Genomic DNA, 17,401 nt, shown 5'->3' on the forward strand with positions numbered 1-17,401 from the left:
CTCTGCTTCTGCTGTGTGTAGCAGAGCCCGCAGCTCCCTACATTATCCCTGTGCCTCTGCTTCTGCTGTGTGTAGCAGAGCCGGCAGCTCCCTACATTATCCCTGTGCCTCTGCTTCTGCTGTGTGTAGCAGAGCCGGCAGCTCCCTACATTATCTCTGTGCCTCATCTTCCTATAATCATGTATTCAGTTCTGTATTTTTATAGTAATAATTTATAAACTGTCACACAAAAAATAGTATGGTGCCCATATCTGCACATAGGGATACAAAATTGTTGATGGTTTCCAGCCGAATACAGATTAACCGGAAAGTTTACAAAATAACTTAAACGTAACATTCCAGAACTTCGCATGAGCTGAGTGACACCCCATCCCCCCCATATCTTAGGATTTGTTACGTTTATCTTGGTATTTGCCCCAATGTTATTTTTACTCGAACTTAACCAGGAAGTTGGAGGAGATGTTTTTAGGTTTTGTTACACTTTGCCACAGTTTTGGGTGACATGTACTTTCCGTAGCGTGCGGTGGTTTCCTTATTGTGACTCCTCCCAGTGTCTTACAGACGATTCCTCTTCCTGGAGGAGTCTCAGCAGTCAGTAAGAAGGAGCCTCAGGATCCTGGAGGTAAGTCTACAACTCACTCCTGCGCTCCCTTACATGTCCCTACTGTCTCTATAATTCAGTGCAATCTACTGCTCACAGTGACGTCACAGTACAGGGATAATACACACAGTGATGTCACAGTACAGGGATAATACACACAGTGATGTCACAGTACAGGGATAATACACACAGTGATGTCACAGTGCAGGGATAATACACACAGTGATGTCACAGTACAGGGATAATACACACAGTGATGTCACAGTACAGGGATAATACACACAGTGATGTCACAGTGCAGGGATAATACACACAGTGATGTCACAGTACAGGGATAATACACACAGTGATGTCACAGTACAGGGATAATACACACAGTGATGTCACAGTACAGGGGTAATACACACAGTGATGTCACAGTACAGAGATAATACACACAGTGATGTCACAGTACAGGGATAATACACACAGCCATGTCACAATACAGAGATAATACACACAGTGATGTCACAGTACAGGGATAATGCACATAGTGATGTCACAGTACAGGGATAATACACACAGTGATGTCACAGTACAGGGATAATACACACAGTGATGTCACAGTACAGGGATAATACACACAGCGATGTCACAGTACAGGATAATACACACAGTGATGTCACAGTACAGGATAATACACACAGTGATGTCACGGTACAGGGATAGCACACACAGTGATGTCACAGTACAGGGATAATACACACAGTGATGTCACAGTACAGGGATAATACACACAGTGATGTCACAGTACAGGGATAATACACACAGTGATGTCACAGTACAGGGATAATACACACAGTGATGTCACTGTACATGGATAATACACACAGTGATGTCACAGTACAGGGATAATGCACACAGTGATGTCACAGTACAGGGATAATGCACACAGCGATGTCACAGTACAGGGATAATACACACAGTGATGTCACAGTACAGGGATAATACACACATAGATGTCACAGTACAGGGATAATACACACAGCGATGTCACAGTACAGGGATAATGCACACAGCGATGTCACAGTACAGGGATAATACACACAGTGATGTCACAGTACAGGGATAATACACACATAGATGTCACAGTACAGGGGTAATACACACAGTGATGTCACAGCACAGGGATAATACACACCGTGATGTCACAGTACAGGGATAATGCACACAGTGATGTCACAGTACAGAGATAATACACACAGTGATGTCACAGTACAGGGATAATACACACAGTGACGTTACAGTACAGGGATAATACACACAGTGATGTCACAGTACAGGGATAATGCACACAGCGATGTCACAGTACAGGGATAATACACACAGTGATGTCACAGCACAGGGATAATACACACCGTGATGTCACAGTACAGGGATAATACACACAGTGACGTTACAGTACAGGGATAATACACACAGTGATGTCACAGTACAGGGATAGCACACACAGTGATGTCACAGTACAGGGATAATACACACAGTGAAGTCACAGTACAGGAATAATACACACAGTGATGTCACAGTACAGGGATAATACACACAGTGATGTCACAGTACAGGGATAATACACACAGTGAAGTCACAGTACAGGAATAATACACACAGTGATGTCACAGTACAGGGATAATACACACAGTGATGTCACAGTACAGGGATATTACACACAGTGATGTCACAGTACAGGGATAATACACACAGTGATGTCACAGTACATGGATAAAACACAGTGCTGTCACAGTATAGGGATAATACGCAGTGATGTCACAGTACAGGGATAATACACAGTGATGTCACAGTACAGGTATAATACACACAGTGATGTCACAGTACAGGGATAATACACACAGTGATGTCACAGTACAGAGATAATACACACAGTGATGTCACAGTACAGGGATAATACACACAGTGATGTCACAGTACAGGGATAATACACACAGTGATGTCACAGTACAGGGATAATACACACAGTGATGTCACAGTACAGGGATAATACACACAGTGATGTCACAGTACAGGGATAATACACACATAGATGTCACAGTACAGGGATAATGCACACAGTGATGTCACAGTACAGGGATAATACACACAGTGATGTCACAGTACATGGATAAAACACAGTGCTGTCACAGTATAGGGATAATACGCAGTGATGTCACAGTACAGGGATAATACACAGTGATGTCACAGTACAGGTATAATACACACAGTGATGTCACAGTACAGGGATAATACACACAGTGATGTCACAGTACAGAGATAATACACACAGTGATGTCACAGTACAGGGATAATACACACAGTGATGTCACAGTACAGGGATAATACACACAGTGATGTCACAGTACAGGGATAATGCACACAGTGATGTCACAGTACAGGGATAATACACACAGTGATGTCACAGTACAGGGATAATACACACAGTGATGTCACAGTACAGGGATAATACACACAGTGATGTCACAGTACAGGGATAATACACACATAGATGTCACAGTACAGGGATAATACACAGTGATGTCACAGTACAGGTATAATACACACAGTGATGTCACAGTACAGGGATAATACACACAGTGATGTCACAGTACAGAGATAATACACACAGTGATGTCACAGTACAGGGATAATACACACAGTGATGTCACAGTACAGGGATAATACACACAGTGATGTCACAGTACAGGGATAATACACACAGTGATGTCACAGTACAGGGATAATACACACAGTGATGTCACAGTACAGGGATAATGAGCTTTGAATGTGAGGCTTTGCCCTTAAAGCAGAAAGGAGATTACAAAAAAAGTTAGTAATTAGATACATTGTATGACCCAGTCCTCTTCTACAATGTGTCAGTAATAATGTAAGTATATTCTTATCTATTTTATATCCTAAGCAATCTTTGTGTAATAGTCTATTCCAGGAGTGAGGTTAGTCCCTGCGATGCCTCCTGCCCACCTCTACCTCCTGACCCTCACCCTGCTGTGCCCTGGCGTCCTGGGAGAGAATGACCGGCCAATAATAGGTAAGTGACAAACCCTATGGAGCCCCATTATTTACCTCTACCGACCCCTCAGTGCTGATGACTATGCTGATACTGAACCACTACTGAAACCTCAATGCTGATGACTATGCTGATACTGGACCACTACTGACCCCTCAGTGCTGATGACTATGCTGATACTGGACCACTACTGACCACTCAGTGCTGATTACTATGCTGATACTAGACCACTACCGACCCCTCAGTGCTGATTACTATGCTGATACTAGACCACTACCGACCCCTCAGTGCTGATGACTATGCTGATACTAGACCACTACATATAACGACACCTTGTATTGTTCCTCCATCCGTTTTTAGCTCCACATATAGAGTTGTCAGGTACAACAGGCTGCAGTGATGAAATAATCTGCTCTATTGAGCAGCAGGTGACTAGATAGAAGATGAGACCCCCAAGAATCACACATAGGTGGTCTACCCTAAAGATAGGTCATCAGTGTTAAGGTGTTAAAAAACTTCTTTTAGTGTCCTAAAATGCCAGTACCAGACTGCGCGGACTCTCATAATTGCATCCACAACTTCAAGTGATTGTATTTATTAGGAAATGTTACTCCACTGATTTTGGTAAATGCACATTTTTTCTTTAGTCAACACTGTTCCTAAAAGATAATAGTTATTTTTACCATCCAAAATGCTAATTAGGGTGGATGATCCTCTTTATACAATGTGCTCTATAGCATGCTGCCTGCAGATAGGACACTATGTACAATCTGCTTACCTCCTCCCAGGGCCGGATCAAGGTTGATAGGGGCCCCTGGGTGCAAAATCTGGTGGGGGCCCCCATTGAATTTAGTCCAGACAGGGAACAGCAATCACTATATACAGCTCCCCCAGCAATCACTATATACAGCTCGCCCAGCAATCACTGTATACAGCACCCAGCAATCACTATATACAGCTCCCCCAGCAATCACTATATACAGCTCCCCCAGCAATCACTGTATACTGCTCCCCCAGCAATCATTATATACAGCTCCCCCAGCAATCACTATATACAGCTCCCCCAGCAATCACTATATACAGCTCCCCCGGCAATCACTATATACAGCTCCCCCAGCAATGACTATATACCGCTCCCCAGCAATCACTATATACAGCTCCCCTAGCAATCACTGTATACAGCTCCCCAGCATTCACTATATACAGCTCCACAGCAATCACTGTATACAGCTCCCCCAGCAACCACTGTATACAGCTCCCCCAGCAATCACTGTATACAGCTCCACCAGCAATCACTATATACAGCTCCCCCAGCAATCACTATATACAGCTCCCCCAGCAATCACTGTATACAGCTCCCCCAGCAATCACTGTATACAGCTCCCCCAGCAATCACTGTATACAGCTCCCCTAGCAATCACTATATAAAGCCCCCCAGCAATCACTATATACAGCCCCCCAGCAACCACTATATACAGCTCCCCCAGCAATCACTATATACAGACTCCCCAGTAATCACTGTATACAGCTCCCCCAGCAATCACTATATACAGCTCCCCCAGTAATCACTATATACAGCACCCCGTATTCACTATATACAGCTCCCCCAGCAATCACTATATACAGCTACCCCAGCAATCACTGTAAACAGCTCCCCCAGCAATCACTATATACAGCTCCCCCAGCAATCACTATATACAGCTCCCCCAGCAATCACTATATATACAGCTCCCCCAGCAATCACTGTATACAGCTCCCCCAGCAATCATTATATACAGCTCCCCCAGTAATCACTGTATACAGCTCCCCCAGCAATCATTATATACAGCTCCCCCAGTAATCACTATATACAGCTCCCCCAGCAATCATTATATACAGCTCCCCCAGTAATCACTATATACAGCTCCTCCAGCAATCACTATATACAGCCCCTAGTAATCACTATATACAGCTCCCCCAGCAATCATTATATACAGCTCCCCCAGTAATCACTGTATACAGCTCCCCCAGCAATCACTATATACAGCTCCCCCAGCAATCACTATATACAGCTCCCCAAGCAATCACTGTATACAGCTCCCCCAGCAATCACTGTGTACAGCTCCCCCAGCAATCACTGTATACAGCTCCCCCAGCAATCACTATATACAGCTCCCCCAGCAATCACTGTATACAGCTCCCCCAGCAATCACTATATACAGCTTCCCCAGCAATCACTATATACAGCTCCCCAAGCAATCACTGTATACAGCTCCCCCAGCAATCACTGTATACAGCTCCCCCAGCAATCACTGTATACAGCTCCCCCAGCAATCACTATACACAGCTTCCCCAGCAATCACTATATACAGCTCCCCAAGCAATCACTGTATACAGCCTCCCCAGTAATCACTATATACAGCTCCCCAGCAACCACTATATACAGCTCCCCCAGCAATCACTATATACAGCTCCCCCAGCAATCACTATATACAACCCCCCCATATTCACTATATACAGCTCCCCCAGCAATCACTATATACAGCCCCTAGTAATCACTATATACAGCTCCCCCAGCAATCACTATATACAACCCCCCCATATTCACTATATACAGCTCCCCCAGCAATCACTATATACAGCTCCCCCAGCAATCACTATATACAGCTCCCCCAGCAATCACTATATACAGCTCCCCCAGCAATCACTATATACAGCTCCCCCAGCAATCACTATATACAACCCCTCCATATTCACTATATACAGCTCCCCCAGCAATCACTATATACAGCTCCCCCAGCAATCACTATATACAGCTCCCCCAGCAATCACTATATACAGCTCACCCAGCAATCACTGTATACAGCTCCCCCAGCAATCACTATATACAGCTCCCCCAGCAATCACTGTATACAACTCCCCCAGCAATCACTGTATACAGCTCTCCCAGCAATCACTGTATACAGCTCCCCCAGCAATCACTATATACAGCTCCCCCAGCAACCACTGTATACAGCACCCAGCAATCACTGTATATAGCTCCCCCAGCAATTACTGCATACAGCTCCCCCAGCAATCACTATATACAGCTCCCCCAGCAATCACTATAAACAGGCCCCCAGTAATTACTATACACAGCTTCCCCAGCATTCACTGTTTACAGCTCCCCCAGCAATCACTGTATATAGCTCCCCCAGCAATCACTATATACAGCTCCCCCAGCAATCACTATAAACAGGCCCCCAGTAATTACTATACACAGCTTCCCCAGCATTCACTGTTTACAGCTCCCCCAGCAATCACTATATACAGCTCCCCCAGCAATCACTATATACAGCTCCCCCAGCAATCATTATATACAGCTCCCCCAGCAATCACTATATACAGCTCCCCAAACAATCACCATATACAGCCCTACAGCTCCCCCAGCAATTACTTTATACAGCTCCCAAAGCAATCACTGTACACAGCCCCCCAGCAATCACTATATAAAGCCCCACAGCTCCCCCAGCAATCACTATATACAGCTCCAACAGTAATAACCCCACAGCAATAACTATATAAAGCCTCCCTATAACTATATACAGTTCCCCATAATAACTATATACACCCCAAATAAAATATACAGTCCCTTATAACTATATACAGCCCCCTATAATAACTATACAAAGTCCCCCTATAATAACTATATACAGCCTCCCTATAATAACTATATCCAGACTCCTATTACACCTATGTACACCCCCCCATAATACATATATACAATCCCCCTATAATAACTGTATACAGTCCTAGGTAAAATAATAAAATTTTACTAACCTCCCATCGTTCCCCCATTGCGCGCCGACCTACTTCCCTTCCCTCGCGGTGTCAGGATACTAGTGGATATCGGATGTAAACAAAGATGGCAGCACCCTGCTACAGGAGGCACCGAGGTGTCACGCGCTGCGCCGCAAGCGGCAGGGCGACGCCATCTTTTTTTACATCTAATCGTCTATGGCAGAGCAGGGTACTTATTGTTCCCATAGACTGAAGTCGGGGAACAACGGCGGGATTCGGCCGGGACCCAAATACACTGTTGGTGATTTGGGAAAAGTGGTGGGGGCCCTGGGGCACGCGCCCCGTGCACCCCCCCCCCCCTATAATTTTGCCCTGGCTCCTCCTGCTCTATAACATGCTGCCTGCAGATAGGACAGTATGTATAATCTGCTCAGCTCCTTTTGCTCTATAGCATGCTTCCTGCAGATAGGACTCTATGTACATTCTGCTCAGCTCCTCCTGCACTAAATGGTCAACAGACTCTCTGTCCCTGTGACTCATAGTTCTATTAGCATTACATACAGGCCAGTGATTATAATACTATGCAGAGTATTTTCTGGTATTTTTCTCCTCAGGTATTATTACCCAGGAGGTCTCGGATGACGTATTTCTTCAGTACGGTAAAACATATATAGCAGACTCCTATGTGAAGTTTCTTGAGTCAGCCGGTAGCAGAGTTGTTCCTATCAGGTGAGTAAAAAACTTCCATGATATAATAGTTATTTGGGGATATATCATGTAATGCAATGTTCAGATTGCGAACATGCAATTTAATCCACTGATCTCCTGTCTCTTCTATGTATCATCACCATAGACAGGGGGCATCCTCTACACATGGAGGAGAGGCGTTTCTACCATCACCATAGACAGGGGGCATCCTCTACACCTAGAGGAGAGGAGGTTCTACCATCACCATAGACAGGGGACATCCTCTACACCTAGAGGAGAGGAGGTTCTACCATCACCATAGACAGGGGGCATCCTCTACACCTAGAGGAGAGGTGGTTCTGCCATCACCATAGACAGGGGGCATCCTCTACACATGGAGGAGAGGAGGTTCTACCATCACCATAGACAGGGGGCATCCTCTACACATGGAGGAGAGGCGGTTCTACCATCACCATAGACAGGGAGCATCCTCTACACATGGAGGAGAGGCGGTTCTACCATCACCATAGACAGGGGGCATCCTCTACACCTAGAGGAGAGGAGGTTCTACCATCACCATAGACAGGGGGCATCCTCTACACATGGAGGAGAGGCGGTTCTACCATCACCATAGACAGGGAGCATCCTCTACACATGGAGGAGAGGCGGTTCTACCATCACCATAGACAGGGGGCATCCTCTACACCTAGAGGAGAGGAGGTTCTACCATCACCATAGACAGGGGGCATCCTCTACACCTAGAGGAGAGGTGGTTCTACCATCACCATAGACAGGGGGCATCCTCTACACCTAGAGGAGAGGCGGTTCTATCATCACCATAGACAGGGGACATCCTCTACACCTAGAGGAGAGGCAGTTCCACCATCACCATAGACAGGGGGCATCCTCTACACCTAGAGGAGAGGTGGTTCTACCATCACCATAGACAGGGGACATCCTCTACACCTAGAGGAGAGAAGGTTCTACCATCAGCATAGACAGGGGGCATCCTCTACACCTAGAGGAGAGGAGGTTCTACCATCACCATAGACAGGGGGCATCCTCTACACCTAGAGGAGAGGTGGTTCTACCATCACCATAGACAGGGGGCATCCTCTACACCTAGAGGAGAGGAGGTTCTACCATCACCATAGACAGGGGACATCCTCTACACCTAGAGGAGAGGAGGTTCTACCATCACCATAGACAGGGGGAATCCTCTACACCTAGAGGAGAGGTGGTTCTACCATCACCATAGACAGGGGGTATCCTCTACACCTAGAGGAGAGGAGGTTCTACCATCACCATAGACAGGGGGCATCCTCTACACCTAGAGGAGAGGAGGTTCTACCATCACCATAGACAGGGGGCATCCTCTACACCTAGAGGAGAGGAGGTTCTACCATCACCATAGACAGGGGCATTCTCTACACCTAGAGGAGAGGCAGTTCTACCATCACCATAGACAGGGGGCATCCTCTACACCTAGAGGAGAGGAGGTTCTACCATCACCATAGACAGGGGCATTCTCTAAACCTAGAGGAGAGGCGGTTCTACCATCACCATAGACAGGGGGCATCCTCTACACCTAGAGGAGAGGTGGTTCTACCATCACCATAGACAGGGGGCATCCTCTACACCTAGAGGAGAGGAGGTTCTACCATCACCATAGACAGGGGGCATCCTCTACACCTAGAGGAGAGGTGGTTCTACCATCACCATAGACAGGGGGCATCCTCTACACCTAGAGGAGAGGTGGTTCTACCATCACCATAGACAGGGGCATCCTCTACACCTAGAGGAGAGGCGGTTCTACCATCACCATAGACAGGGGGCATCCTCTACAGCTAGAGGAGAGGTGGTTCTACCATCACCATAGACAGGGGGCATCCTCTACACCTAGAAAGGAGGTTCTACCATCACCATAGACAGGGGACATCCTCTACACCTAGAAAGGAGGTTCTACCATCACCATAGACAGGGGCATCCTCTACACCTAGAGGAGAGGCGCTTCTACCATCACCATAGACAGGCGGCATCCTCTACACCTAGAGGAGAGGAGGTTCTACCATCACCATAGACAGGAGGCATCATCTACACCTAGAGGAGAGGTGGTTCTACCATCACCATAGACAGGGGGCATCCTCTACACATGGAGGAGAGGCGGTTCTACCATCACCATAGACAGGAACATCCTCTACACCTAGAGGAGAGGGAGTACTACCATCACCATAGACAGGGGGCATCCTCTACACCTAGAGGAGAGGAGGTTCTACCATCACCATAGACAGGGGGCATCCTCTACACCTAGAGAAGAGGGGGTTCTACCATCACCATAGACAGGGGACATCCTCTACACCTAGAGGAGAGGAGGTTCTACCATCACCATAGACAGGGGGCATCCTCTACACCTAGAGGAGAGGTGGTTCTACCATCACCATAGACAGGGGCATCCTCTACACCTAGAGGAGAGGCGGTTTTACCATCACCATAGACAGGGGGCATCCTCTACACCTAGAGGAGAGGAGGTTCTACCATCACCATAGACAGGAACATCCTCTACACCTAGAGGAGAGGGGGTACTACCATCACCATAGACAGGGGGCATCCTCTACACCTAGAGGAGAGGAGGTTCTACCATCACCATAGACAGGGGGCATCCTCTACACCTAGAGGAGAGGTGATTCTACCATCTCCATAGACAGGGGACATCCTCTACACCTAGAGGAGAGGAGGTTCTACCATCACCATAGACAGGGGGCATCCTCTACACCTAGAGGAGAGGAGGTTCTACCATCACCATAGACAGGGGACATCCTCTACACCTAGAGGAGAGGAGGTTCTACCATCACCATAGACAGGGGCATCCTCTACACCTAGAGGAGAGGCGGTTCTACCATCACCATAGACAGGGGGCATCCTCTACACCTAGAGGAGAGGCGGTTCTACCATCACCATAGACAGGGGGCATCCTCTACACCTAGAGGTGAGGCGGTTCTACCATCACCATAGACAGGGGACATCCTCTACACCTAGAGGAGAGGCAGCTCTACCATCACCATAGACAGGGGGCATCCTCTACACCTAGAGGAGAGGCAGCTCTACCATCACCATAGACAGGGGGCATCCTCTACACCTAGAGAAGAGGAGGTTCTACATCACCATAGACAGGGGACATCCTCTACACCTAGAAAGGAGGTTCTACCATCACCATAGACAATGGGGCTCATTTACTAAGGGCTCTGCGGCCGCACCGAATTCCGCTGGGATTTTGTCGCACGAGGTCGGATTTCAGTGCAATCGCGCCGGCTTTCACGCGACAGAAATCGGGGGCCGTGGCCGTCGGAAAACCCGACGGATTCGGAAAAACCGCGGAATTTAAAAAACGAATTGTTTCGCAAAATCAATCACTCACATGCACCAGGAATAGGTTGGTGAACTCCGGCGGACCTCGGCGCAGCAGCGACACCTGGTGGACATCGGGTGCACGACCTTAGTGAATCGCCGGAAGACCCGAATCCTCGTCGGAGAACACGCCGCTGGATCGCGACAGGACCGGGTAATTAAATGTGCCGCAACAATTCTTTACTGTAAGAGCAATGAGACTATGGAGCTCTCTACCACAGGGGGTTGTTATGGTGAATCCTTTGTACATGTTCGAGAAAAGCTTGAATAACTTTCTTGAGGACAAAAATATAATGGGCAATTGTTTAATCTTATATGTCTGACTTCATTATAGAAAGGAGAACCTTTTCATATGTTTATTGTTTTCAGGTTGAATTTGAGTGAGGATGAATATTTCCATCTATTCCATTCCATCAATGGGTGAGTTTTGGGTTGTGATGCAGCTCTGTTTAGCCGAATCCTCTTGGACCAGGAGAATAATGTATGTATTATGATGGATGCCTCTTTCTTCCTCAGTGTCCTGCTACCTGGAGGAGCAGTTAATATCCTGAGTTCCAGCTTTGCTCGGACTGCTGGGATATTTTATCGGCTAGCTATTGAGGTGAGCAGCCAAGATAGAGGTAAAGCCTAAAAGTAACACACAGGGGCACATTTACCATTTACTTACCCGGTACAGTCGCGATCCCGCGGCGCGTTGTCCGACGAGGATTCGGGTCTGCCAGGATTCACTAAGGTCGTACGCTCGATATCCACTAGGTGTCGCTGCTGCGCCGAGGTCCGCTGGAGTTCACCTTCTTCTTCCCGGTGCATGTGAGTGCTGATCTTGCGACACAAATCGTTTTTTAAATTCCGCGGTTTTTCCGAATCCGTCGGGATGTCCGACGGCCACACCCCCATATTTCTGTCGCGTGAAAGCCAGCGCCGATGCGCCACAATCCGATCGCATGTGCCAAAATCCCGGGGCAATTCGGCGCAAAATGGAAATATTCGGGAAACACGACGAAAGTGTGGCCTTCGGACTCTCACAATGAGCCTCACAAAGTCTGCTAGCAAAGGATAAAACTTAGGGTGTCCACGCTCGCCAACACAATAATAGGAAGGTCTTACCGGATTCCTGTGGTATAGGGCACCACGTGGCCCCTTGTTTTAGTTTTTTGAGATTAAAAGGAAAGTGCCATTAAAAGGAAAGTATATGAACTTCCCCTCTAAGTAGAAAGGCCCTCAAGGGTCTTGCTTCCATTCTGCTCCCTATGGGTTTCATCACCCAGTGACTTGTCAGAAGAGCCCTAATAACAAGTACTGCACTCAGAGAGGCTATTCTCTCTGAGAAATCACAACCAAGAGGATCCAAGTAGTTGCCTCAATTACGATACTCACTGGACTAAAGCTGCTATTATACCCTCAATATACACCTGAAGCTCCACCTAACATAGCATTACGGGTGGGAAAATGACTTATCCCACGGTTTGTCTTAAAAGCCACCAACGTAACCCAGAACCTTTCCAACTACTACATAAGACAACACTATTACAAAGTACAAGTTGTCTAACAAAAAACAAGCCCTTTCACGACTCAAGCAACTGAAAAGTAATAAAAGTGTGTGTGTAGTGTTACTGGATAAGGTTTCTTTCTCTTGTCTGTTTCTCAGGCCGCCTCCTCTGGTATTTATTTCCCGGTATGGGGAACTTGTTTGGGTTTGCAGCTTCTTACTGTCCTGACATCTGAGATGGACTTATTAAGTAGCACGTCAGCTGAAAACATATCCCTCCCACTCATCCTCACTGACGGTAAGTGGCACATGTCTTGCGTCACAGTAAGCCCCTGAACACTCTTATTTTTGGAATTCCGAATGGTCACACAGGTCAGAAGGTCAATCCTCATAGCTGAGCTCCTTGCTCCCTTTCAAGATTTTCGGTGGACCAGATACTTTTCACCTTTGAGGCTACACCCACTTCCATATTTGTTTGACATTTACTACCTACATAGGGTACCAGAACCAAGCTTCTTGGGAAAGGAATGGGGCCCGTTCTGTTGACTTTAAGTTCTGTGATTTATAGCAAGTGACTGCATCCCTGATACTGCGGATGGTGCTGCCTAAGGTAAGAGGCTCGACTCGCCTCATGGATGGTTCACAACTGTAGGGCAGTATCAAAGTTTAGCAGTGGTTTTGGTGCCCTGGGCCTCCTAGAAGCCTTTGGTCCCAGACTGCCATCCAAACCGCCCATTTAATAATTTGCTACTGGTAGAGGCATTTTTTTCATGGCCCAGTGTGGTGACATCATCTACCAGATCAACCTAGAAGTGAGATGTAAATTGGTTGTATTAGGTCATGGAGGCGAAGAGTTCAGCACTGAAGTCAAGCTCTCTCCTTGTCAGAATGTCCTGGTCTCTATCATTGACTGTCCTGCATCCGGAGATATAAATAACATGTTCTCTTAAAGTGTTTTGCATGATGTCAATCACATCACAGGGGGGTTTTCTGAGGCAGGGAGAGCTTGACTTCAGTGCTGAGCTCTCCACCTCCCTGACTTTATAAAACCTTTTTACATCTCACTTCAATGATGATTTTCTGAATGATGTCACCGCACTGGACCATGAAAGAACATATGAAAGATATCATATCTGCCTAATAACAAATGGATAATAGTTTATTTGACGGGTTCCCTTAATATTCCACCATTCACTGTTGCTTTTTACATCTTTTTTTGTATAGAAGTCTCTTCCAGCAAAATGTTGGGCAACGCTCCCTTGAAATTATTACAGGCAGTGTCCCAGGAAAATATCACAGCAAATTTCCACCATTTTGGAATCACTCCGAAGGTAATCATAAGACAATGGCGAGTGTCTCTATGTGTTTTCTATGTCTACACCGTATTATTATCTTTTTCCTCTATTATTATCCCGGTCATTGAACAGGCTTTCCTTGGCAATAAGAAGCTGTCCACGTTTTACCGAATTCTGTCCACAAACCACGATCAGAATGGTGTGGAATTTGTATCCACCATAGAGGGTGAGTAATATTCTATGTCTAATGATAATATTCGTTATGATATGGCAGCCATATTGATTTGAGCTCCTCCCACAGCTCGGGATTACCCCATCTATGCCGTGCAGTGGCACCCAGAGGTGAACCGCTTCCAGTGGCGCAGTGACCTCGCCTTTCCACACTCTGCCAATGCCATTTGGATATCACAGTATTTGGCAAATTTCTTTGTAAATGAAGGTAATGATGTGAACCTTTATTTTATGCTTTTTCACTAAGACATGGTTAAAGGGGTTGTCCACTTTCAGCAAATAACTGATATTGTTTGTTTAAGAGAAGTTATACAATTTTCCAATATACTATCTGTATCAATTTCTCACGATTTTCAAGATCTCTGCTTGCTGTCCTGCTATAGGAAGCTTCTATGTTTACCTCCAGTGGACAGAAATCTGTCCATGGTCACACATGTGCACGGCTCGTTATATCACACAGCTCTGATTACTAACTGTTAGCTGTGCACCTGCGTGGTCAGATTTTTGTCCACTGGTAGTAAACATAGAAGGTTTCCATAGAAGGACAGCAAGCAGAGATCTAGAAAACCGTGAGGAATTGATACAGAAAGTATATTGGAAAATTGTAAAACATTTCCTTACACAAACAATATCAATTGTTTGCTGAAAGTGGACAACCCCTTTAAAGTAAACCTACCACTTCTGATGGTGGGTATAAGCTGCACATGCCGTGCACCAGCTCAGGGTGAGCTGGTGCCGGCGCTTATTTTCGTTATGTTATTAAACCGATCTTGATATACAAGCAGCTGCACCGAAACCGTGGTACCACTTCGTGCGTCTGAATAGGAAGTGGTCGGGACCACGGTGCGGTGAAGCCACTTCCTATATAAAGCTTACCCAAAAAATACATGAGAGGTGTCAATTGGAGCTCATAGGGAAAGCCAAGAAGACGAAATCCACAAAAAAATGGAGCAGTCAATTTTTTAATTTTTTATTTGGAATGTCGTGCTTCCCAGTAAACGGCACGAACAATTAAAGTAGGAAGTACAATTTGGTAGGCAGAAAACCAGCCCCCATACAGCTCTGTATATGGAAAAAATTAAAAGTTATGGATTTCAAAAGATGTGGAAAAAAAATTAAAATGGCCTGGTTCTTTGAGAGAACCTGTCACCAGGTTTTACCCTGTTAAACTATTAGTCCCCTCAGGTAGGGGATAAAATGTACTTTCTAGAATTTCTTCTTTTATTTGAAATATCACCCATTTACCTACAAAAAATCTCCAAATATGACTCTTCTCAGCCCATTTTCCCATGAGATGAGTCAAGTTTAGTGGTTGCAGGAGGAGGATTTTCTATAGGTAAACAGGGTAAATTTCACATACAAGAGGCAACTCTATAAAGGACTTTCATACCCTACCTTCGGCAGCGCAAGATTACCCGTATCCGGACAACTATAGTGATTCTAAAACATCACTTTTATTAATGTTCAAAATTAAAAATGCTCAATATGAGAAAGAGAAAATATTTTAAAAAGTTGTCTCTAAATCCCTGCCGTGACAATAGGTCCAATGTTTAGAATACCCTACCTTAGGGCACTAGTAGTCTAGTGGGGTAAAACCTGGTGACATGTTTAAGGGGTGACACACCATTCTGAAAGCTATTCCTACAAGTATTAAAAATAACATTTAGGGCGCCATTTTAACAAAACTATAGTATTTATTTTTATTAAGTATTTTGCCTGTGTCCAGTGTTGAAACTTTAACCCCGGTTACAGGAATAGGGGGGAAATACAGCTCCTTAATATATACTCAGAGCTTATCTGATCCCACTAGGACCCACAGCTCCTGTGCGTACCTGACACATTAGAAGTAGTGAAGGTATCCGCCTTCTGAATAACTTAGAAATATATGTATTTTATGTTTTTTTAGCTCCTTCTACAAGGATTTACAATTGTAATTCTTCTCTGTTACAGCCCGAAAGAACCCAAATCACTTCTCAAACCCCAAAGAAGAAGAATCGTCCCTCATCTATAACTGGCCAGTGACATACACGGCTAATATCAGTTCTTACGAGCAGGCGTATTTCTTCGATTAATTATCCATAGTAAATACATGTATATATTTTCTTTTTTTTTTTTACCCAAAATTATTTTTATATCATGTATCTTTTGACAGGAAACAGAGACCTAAGTCAAAAAATACAAATTTAGGAAAAGAAGAAAAATCCCACTGTCTATATATTATTACTTTGAAATAATATGATCACTAATCCAGACACTCAGTTTCAGAAATTTTATGCAATTTTCTTCTTTAAAGGACACCTGTCATTGGGTCTATGTCACCTATTCTATCCATACTACCTTCTGGGGCAGCTCATAAGGATTCTATCCTAGCCTTTATCTAGTTGATCCAGATATTAATCATTGTAAAATAATGTTTACTGTATTAGGCAAATGAGGCTGCACACATGGAGAGAGAAAGTGATGTCACTCCTATTACCCCTCCCCTCTCCCCCTTCTCCTATACACAAGTAAGAGACACAGAAATCAGCTACACAAGTACCTTACATGTTCTGCTATACACATGTGTGAGACACAGACATCAGCTACACAAGTACCTGACATGCTATCTTCTCCTATACACATCTTCTCCTACCTGGCATGCTGTGCTCTCCTATACACATGTGAGAAACACAGACATCAGCTACAGAAGCGCCTGACATGTTCTACTATACACATGTGTGAGACACAGACATCAGCTACACAAGTACATGGCATGCTGTGTTCTCCTATACACATGGAGAGACACAGATATCAGCTACACAAGTACCTGACATGCTGTGCTCTCCTATACACATGTGAGAAACACAGACATCAGCTACAGAAGCGCCTGACATGTTCTC

The 17,401-nt window shown here is 45.4% G+C and overlaps 1 protein-coding gene across 1 annotated transcript; it reads left to right on the forward strand.

The window, feature by feature from the left end:
• The first annotated feature begins 527 nt into the window (after positions 1-527).
• LOC140127971 (gamma-glutamyl hydrolase-like) lies at positions 528-16,789 on the forward strand. Its single transcript, XM_072149249.1, has 10 exons — positions 528-622; positions 3,566-3,677; positions 8,030-8,144; positions 11,877-11,927; positions 12,024-12,108; positions 13,156-13,294; positions 14,221-14,327; positions 14,424-14,517; positions 14,593-14,730; positions 16,473-16,789. The coding sequence occupies exons 2-10, from the start codon at positions 3,596-3,598 to the stop codon at positions 16,592-16,594; spliced, it is 933 nt and encodes a 310-aa protein (XP_072005350.1). The 5' UTR covers positions 528-622; positions 3,566-3,595; the 3' UTR covers positions 16,595-16,789.
• Positions 16,790-17,401: the final 612 nt, after the last annotated feature.

Source organism: Engystomops pustulosus, chromosome 4 (assembly GCF_040894005.1).
Source record: "Engystomops pustulosus chromosome 4, aEngPut4.maternal, whole genome shotgun sequence".
Classification (NCBI taxonomy): Eukaryota; Metazoa; Chordata; class Amphibia; order Anura; family Leptodactylidae; genus Engystomops; species Engystomops pustulosus.